Source organism: Canis lupus, chromosome 6 (assembly GCF_011100685.1).
Source record: "Canis lupus familiaris isolate Mischka breed German Shepherd chromosome 6, alternate assembly UU_Cfam_GSD_1.0, whole genome shotgun sequence".
In the NCBI taxonomy this organism is placed as follows: domain Eukaryota; kingdom Metazoa; phylum Chordata; class Mammalia; order Carnivora; family Canidae; genus Canis; species Canis lupus.
The window spans coordinates 71402784-71410730 of NC_049227.1; the positions used below are offsets into that span (position 1 = coordinate 71402784).

General features: G+C 43.0%; 1 protein-coding gene across 1 annotated transcript in view; it reads right to left on the reverse strand.

Annotated features, from left to right (window-relative positions):
• The window catches only part of ACADM (acyl-CoA dehydrogenase medium chain), a 30436-nt gene extending 22778 nt beyond the window's left edge, over positions 1-7658 (reverse strand). Inside the window, exons 1-4 of the mRNA XM_038541645.1 lie at positions 7527-7658; positions 3565-3652; positions 616-713; positions 430-499 (exon numbers count right to left, since the gene is read on the reverse strand). Coding sequence (XP_038397573.1) covers positions 430-499; positions 616-713; positions 3565-3652; positions 7527-7556 — 286 coding nt within the window. The 5' untranslated portion in view covers positions 7557-7658. The remainder of the gene's footprint in view (positions 1-429; positions 500-615; positions 714-3564; positions 3653-7526) is intronic.
• Positions 7659-7947: the final 289 nt, after the last annotated feature.

Consider the following 7947-nt stretch of genomic DNA (forward strand, 5'->3'; position numbering starts at 1 on the left):
CCAGGCGTCCTTCAAAAACGTTTCTATTTGTAATCTGAACCTGTCTTCCTGTTTCAACTTGATATTGTAAAAATTTGATTCAACTTTGACTTTTTTCACCTGAAGAAGTGACAATGTCACAGAAAAAAAAGTCTTCATAAAATGCAAAATCAAAGGTAGAATCAAAATGTAACAAACTGACCAAAGAGAAATTAACAATGTCTAAGATGAAGTTAAGGTTGAAACCAGTTAAAATGAAAAATGCTCTAAGTGTTAATACAATGTTTCTAAAAGTAGGCAACTACTGAAGTCTGAACAGGAAAATAAAAGTAGAGGCCCTAAATCATAAGTGAAATATAAATGGCATCCAATATTTGAAAGAATGAATACAGTCTTACCATTTTCCCTGTTCATACTTATTCTAGGATTAAAAATGTCATGAAAGCTTACCACAACTCTCTGGAATATGTGTATTCATTAAACCAAGTTCCCATGCTCTTTTAATTAGGGGGACAGGGTACTAAAAGAAAAAGGTAAAAACAAAAAAACAAGTTATATTAAAATCTACATAGTTTGATTATATAATCTTATAAAAAATGTAAAAAACTTTTTCTCCTTTAATATGCATACACCTACCTCGCCAGTTTTATCATATTCTGCAGCAACGGGGATTATTTCTTCCCTGGCAAATTTACGAGCAGTAGCTTGAAACTCTTTTTGCTGTTCAGTGAACTCTAAGAGAAAGTCATTTAGAAAACATTAAAACAAGACAATGAGCTGAAGATGAAGAGTAAAGTCCCATGAACTCAATATGTGAAAATTTATAATGGAGTCTTTGACTCTTGATTAATCAGAAAGTCCACGAAGTGTACTTTCTGCAAAGTGCAAAGACCGCAACACACTTTTGGACTAGCAAGATTCCACTGTACAAATATAAGTAAACCCATGTCAATACAAGTACAAGAAGGAGGTAGGGAAGATTTCTAGCTTTTACAAGTGAGTAACAGATATAAACTTGTTTTTCTCTTCCAACTGATGAGAGTAAAAAAAATTTGTTTTTACTTCTTACTAGTTCCTATACAGATTTATCAAATGTTTACTAATACTGAAATGAAACTAATGTATAAGACATTCCCTGACCTCAAGAATCAGTCTAACTAGGGAGATGAGACATGCTTAATGACCATAAACCAATAAAACCTGCTCCAAAATATCATGTAAGAATACCAATACAATTACACTCTTCCTTTAAACTCAGATTTAAAGGGTATAAATTAATACTTTAAGGTTATATATTAGCACAAAGCAAATGGTAAAAGTGGTGGGAGGGTTTCTCAAAAGTTAACTATAACATAAAACTAATTCAATTACATAAAATATGAGGTTCTGTTGTTATAACACTAATGAAATGAATATGCTGGCTGGCCTGAGGACAGGAGCTGATCGCTTGGATTTTTTCAAATCCACACTACCTCAAGGTTTAAATGTGGTTGTGTACAACGTCCAAGGATATGTAAGATTTTAAAAGAGATAAAGGCTGGGCGGCCCAGGTGGCTCAGCAGTTTAGCGCCACCTTCAGCCCAGGGCCTGATCCCGGAGACGCGGGATCGAGTCCCACAACAGGCTCCCTGCATGGAGCCTGCCTTTCTCTCTCTTTCTCTCTCTCTCTCTAATAAATAAATAAAATCTTTAAAAAAAAAACAGAGAGAGAGAGAGAGACATAGGGTATTCTGGGCAAGAAAAATAAGAGCAAAAGCAAAGAGACAAGAATGAGCAAGCATACTGATGACTATAATAATTATTTGTATGGGGATGTAAGAAAATGTAAAAGACATGAGAATTTTGGTTTTGAATCAAACAGCCTAAAATCCAATCTCCCATTTTATTGATAAGGAAACAAGAGCCCAGAATGAGGAAATGATAGTCTTAAAATGAATTAACACTGTATACTTTTTTTTTTTAATTTTTTTATTTATTTATGATAGTCACACAGAGAGAGAGAGAGAGAGGCAGAGACACAGGCAGAGGGAGAAGCAGGCTCCATGCAGGGAGCCCGATGTGGGACTCAATCCAGGACTCCGGGGTCACGCCCAGAGCCAAAAGCAGATACTCAAGCACCGAGCCACCCAGGCGTCCCTAACATTATATACTTACATATATTTAAGAGTCTTAGTCATGGTTCACTACATCAGAATTTACTTCTAATATTGGGACCAGCAGATACCAAGGTTGTGGGTGAGTAAAGGACAGGGAAGGCAGGTACCTGGTTTGTACTATTTATTGAGAAACTATTTAAATCCAGCCACTGTATACTAAGGACTTTACATACGTCATTATTCTTCAAATAAATCCTATGTGGCAGATATTATCTTCATTTTAGAAAAAGAGCAATATACAACTGCTCAGAGATGTTACTTCTTCTAGTCCTTTTAAGCTTTACAACCTCCCTCCTCAACACTTGTATCTAGATCATCTTGTTACTCAGCAAACTAGCACAGATTTCTCCTGCTGGCTTTTATTTTTTTTATTTTTTATTTTTTTTAAAGATTTGATCTATTCATGAGAGAGACAGGCAGCAGGAGAAGCAGACTCCCTGTAGGGAGCCTGTTATAGGGCTCCATCCCAGGACCCCGGGATCAGGGACGATCAGGGACGGAGCCAAAGGCAGTTGCTCAACCACTGAGCCACAAGGTGTCCCTCTCCTGCTGGTTTCCTACTATTATGAATCTGTATGTGGGCAAACCGAAACTAAATAGCAATTGTACCTAACCTATATTAATAAGAGAAAATCCAATGCCCCAAACTGCTATCCTTATATGGCCTAAAATTTTTCATTTAATTCTCTTTAAAAAACTGTAAGGAAACTAACAATCTTAAAAAAATAAAATAAAAAACAAAAATGATAACCTGTTATTTGTATCTGGGTACGAGTTAATTATCTGAGCTCCCTTGTAACTATTTTCTGAGACCAAGAAACCAGAGAAAATGGATTTGTAACTAAAGGAAAGGTAATAATTTTGAAGCAAGAAGCATTTTAGGAGGCAAGGATGCTAAAAATAGGAATTATTATTATTATTATTTTTGCTCAGGATCTTCATTTTAGAGACCAAAGGGGAAGGGAGATCTTATTCCTTTTCCTTCCAATACCACATGACTCCCCAATCCCAAAACGTTAAACTATTCATTAGCATCAAAACTGCAGTTCAGATATATCAGGGCCCAAATAGGCTTTGGCTTATTAGCAGGTACCTAGCACTGTGTACCTAAGTGTTCAAAACATGTTTTTTACACTCAAATTTCTAACTTGAAGACTGTACCTAATAGTACATTTGTTATCTATTTAGGGCTACATACTTAGAAAAAAAGGCACAGGTATTTATGTTTGCTGCTAACACAGATCTCCACGTAGGATATTACACTGAAAAAAAAAAAAAGAGATCAAGAAAATTGTGTATGACTGAACAATCTGTGGATGGTAACTGGTTCTAATCATTGACAGACATTACTAAGACGATTTACAAATACATTCCAGACATATATATATATCAAATATGTTTAAAGTCAAAGACAGAACAAAACACATACCAAAATTAAACCCCAATCTTGGTTCATGCTTTAGGGCAGGTTTTGTATGTTGTAGTCTCCAGTCAAAACGAGAAAGGCTTTTCAGGACCTGTAAGGGACAATTTTACAAAAATAAATTTGACAAATTAAACATCAAATAAGAGAATACTGGCAATTACAAGTAAGTACAGCAACTTGTTTGGCTATACTCAACAGCACAGTTTTTTAAGCCATTACTTAAATGCCTTCAACCGTAATTTGATTTCTATATTAAATAAGCCAAGTACCAGATGTGTGAACACTTAATACAAAGAAAAAAACTTTTTAAAGCAATGAAAATAACAGTAGTATTTGTACTACTTGAGTGTCTACAAGACAAACAATAGTCAGGGATTGAGAAGCAAAAACAGGATGGTATAGTGCTGCATTCAAGAGTCCCCTAGTCTGTCAACTTTGATACCCTGTCCCTGTGAGCCTCACAGGTATGCCTCTGGGAATCTTCCCCGTGGAGGATTCCATTTTCTAAGATACTTCACTTTATTTAACAAGTTAGCCTAAAACTATGTTCTAGATCTCCAGCTGTTGTCTACAAGCATTCCTAGAATACTCTAAAACAGTAATCAGCACACACTAAGGCAGCCATCAGTTTTTGTTTGCTTTTTGCTTGTTTGTTTGCAGCTACCAGTTTAATAAATACAATTTTACTGGTACACCATATTGTCAATTGCTGCTTTTCCAGTTGCCAGAAACCAGATAGTCCACAAAGCTGAAATTATTTACTCTCCCTTTACAAAAATATTTGTGAACCCTCTTCTAAATAAATTACAGATGTGGGCAGCCCAGGTGGCTCAGCGGTTTAACACCGCCTTCAGCCTAGGGCGTGATCCTGGAGATCTGGAATTGAGCCCCATGTCAGGTTCCCTGTGTGGAGCCTGCTTCTCCCTCTGCCTGTGTCTCTGCCTCTCTCTCTGTGTCTCTCATGAATAAATAAATAAACTTCTGCTTTTGAGCGCATGCACACAAGGAGGGGGATGGGGAGAGGGAGAAGAGAGTCTCCACTGAGCAGGGAGCCTGATGTAGGGCTCAATCCCAGGACTGTGACCTGAGCTGAAAGGCAGACGCTTAGCTGACTGAGCCACCCAGGCGCCTGAACCACCTACACTTAAAGTGACGGTATGGATTGTCAAATATCTTTATTTTATTTATCTATTCATGAGAGACACAAGAGAGAGAGGCAGAGACATAGCCAAAGGGAGAAGCAGGCTCCATGCAGGGAGCCCGATGTGGGATTCAATCCCAGGACTCTGGGATCACGCCCTGAGCCAAAAGCAATGTTCAACCAATGAGCCACCCAGGCAACTCTGTCAAATATTTTAAATAACTCTTTCTAAATAACACTTTATACAATCTTGAAAAAAATAACTACTAATTTTGTAGTTTTGTAGTTTGTACTCTGTACTAACTACAGAGTACAAAAATTCATATCTTCTTTGCAATTTTCATTAAATTAGTTTGGAAATAAAACATGGTTTCTCTAGCCCTTATTGTTCAGTCATCATAGACCAAACATACTTGTTCAGGGTCACATTCTACACGCCAATTCACTTAATCTCCAAGTCAAGCCTAGGATTAAGGCACTATTTTTATCCTTACTTTGCATACGAAGAAACTGAGGCTCGGCAAGTTCAAGTGAAACTGGCCAAGGTCACTCTGCTGTTAGGTAGTGTAACCAGGATTCTAACTGTAACATTAAGTGTAGAGAATCTATACCATTAACCACCTTGCTTTACTGCTCTTTCAGTTTAGGTCTCCTAATTGGTTACTACATCCAATAAAAAAAAAAAAAAAAAAAAAAAAAATCCCACAAAAACCAGACCAAAAAAACCTTGTTCTTCTAGTGGTTTAGACACCACTGCACAACATCAGACCTCATAAAACAGGTAAAACAGTCTGCTGTGACTTTAAATAGGGAATTATTAGTGGACTTAAAATAATTTGTAAAAAGTTTACATATTACTCTTCAGGAAAATGTCACATAAAACAAAATACGGAAGTAGCTACAGCCAGGAAACAATCCCCATCAATCTGCTAATGATATATAATGCTAGCCATTTCGAGAGGTGGCCCAATGCACACAGAATATAGAATTAGTAGATTATTTAGACTTAGAATGGCTTGAGTCTAGACTCCCCCAAGTGTTTTTGAGACCTTGGGCCAATTACCAACTTGCCGTAGCTTCTCTTCAAATCTAGAAAGTGAAGCTCTTTTTTTTTTGCTGGATGATTTGTTGAGAGGATTTAAAACAAGAAAACGTCTTGGACGCATCATGCCAAATAAATGCTGACTTTTATCACTCTGGGCTCTCTACCCAGAACAACCAGATTCCAAATCTCCAAAAGACAAAGGATACGGGAGAGCTTGGCTCTGGTCTCACAGAGTCAAAGAAGGAAATCTGGACAAAGGGAAGTGAGTAAAGCGATAGAAGTTTATTAAGCAAAGGTGCAGAGAAGGCTCTCAGGAGTGAGAGGGGTCCGGACAGGGTCGCCACTGAGGACTTGCGGGGTTGGTCTTTTATTAAAAGCCAACAGGGGAGCCTCAATCCTTTAAACATCTCTATCATCACCATAGAGTAAGGACTAGTGATAATATCTTCAAAGGCTTACTTCCTTTTTAGGTAATTCTTTATTGGTCAGAAGCAGCTGTTGTAACAAGGCCTCACCTGTGGCACCTGGGATTGGATGGTCTGGTTTATTCACCTCTGGTCTGGCAAGCCGCTTTTGTCCCTAACTCAACAGCATCTTCCATCAAACCTCAAGTCTGCAACCACAGTACAACTATAATGAAACACTTTTGTGTATATCTTAGGAATATAAGAACCTGGACAGCTTGGGGGGCTCAGCCGTTTAGCACCTGCCTTTGCCCCAGGGCGTGACCCTGGAGACCTGGGATCGAGTCCCACGTGGGGTCCCTGCGTGGAGCCTGCTTCTCTCCCTGTCCCTCTCTCTCTGTGTCTCATGAATAAATAAATAATAATCTTTAAAATTAAAAAAAAAAAAGGAACCTAAGAACCTTAAATTTTATGGGAGTGTCAAAGAACAGATACAGGGGTGTAAGTTTTCTGGATCAGGGTTTTCTATATTTTCCCTTGGAGAGATTGAGAAATTGATCTTTTTCTGGTTGAGAAATTAGCCTCTTTTTTCTTTTTTGGTTGTCAGAGTTCATCATCATCTAAAAAAGAATTGTCTTTAAATTGGCGTTCAATTTGTAATCATCATTTTTTAAATCCCCGGTCCATTACCTCGCAGAGCCATCACGAATACTGGGCAACTAGAATTTTCATAGATCCTAAAATTCCTACTCTTTTTGGCCGAGAACATGAATCTCTTAATCACAGATGACGTCAGGATGGCCGTCTTAATGTACCAGTAATATCTAAGATAAAGGGTAACCAAGTGGCAGAGACGGCGTCGGATCCGGATCCGTGAGCCACGACCCCAGGATACCCGGACCGGCTTCCAGCAAATTCTGCGGCAGCTTCTTCCCTCTTCCAGGCCGCGGCGGGCGGGACGAGCAGAGACCTACGGGCTGGGGCAGCCCCGCCGCCGCCGCCGCCGCCGCTGCACGGTCGTCCCCGGAGGGCCCGGCCCCCGCGCTTTCGGGCGCCCCGACTGGCTCCCGGGCTGGCGGCAGACGCCCCGCGGGCTCCCCTCAAAGGCCAAGGCCGTGAGAGCAGGCCCCGCCGCCCGAGGCCAAGGCCGGGTCACGGTCGGGGGAAGGTCGCGGCGAGCCCGGGGCGGCCGGAGGGCGAGGCCAGGGCGGGGGGCGCGGGGGCCGCGGGGTCACGGGGGGCGCGGGACAGCGACGCACGGGCCCCGCCGCCGCCTCGGGCCCCCGCCCCGCCCGCCGCCACCCAGCGCAGCGCCGGCGTCGCCCCGCGCCGCCCCCCCCGCCCCGAGCGCCGCGGCCCCCGTGTCCGCGCTCACCCCGCAGCTGCGCCTGAGCACCGCGGCCATGGCCGCCCCGCGCCGCTCCTCCGCGCTCCTCCGCGCTCCGCCGCCGCGCTCGGCCTCCCCGCCGCCCGCCGGGGTCCTCCCGCGCGCAGGGCCCGGAGCCGCCTGGCCACGCCCCCGCACGGCCTGGCCACGCCCCCGCAGGCCTGGCCACGCCCCCGCACGGCCTGGCCACGCCCCCCGGCGTGGACGCGGGACGGAGGGAGGAAGGGAGGGGAGCATGTACCGCCGCCGCGGGAGGGCGCTTCAGCCGCGGCCGCGAGTCCCCGGCCGGGTGGGGAGGGGAGGGGAGGGGGGGGAGGGGGAGCGTGTTCCACGGCGGCGGGACCCCAGGCGGGTGCGGAGGGACAGGGAAGGGACGGGGAGGGAGGGAAGGGGAGGGGAGGGAGGAGGG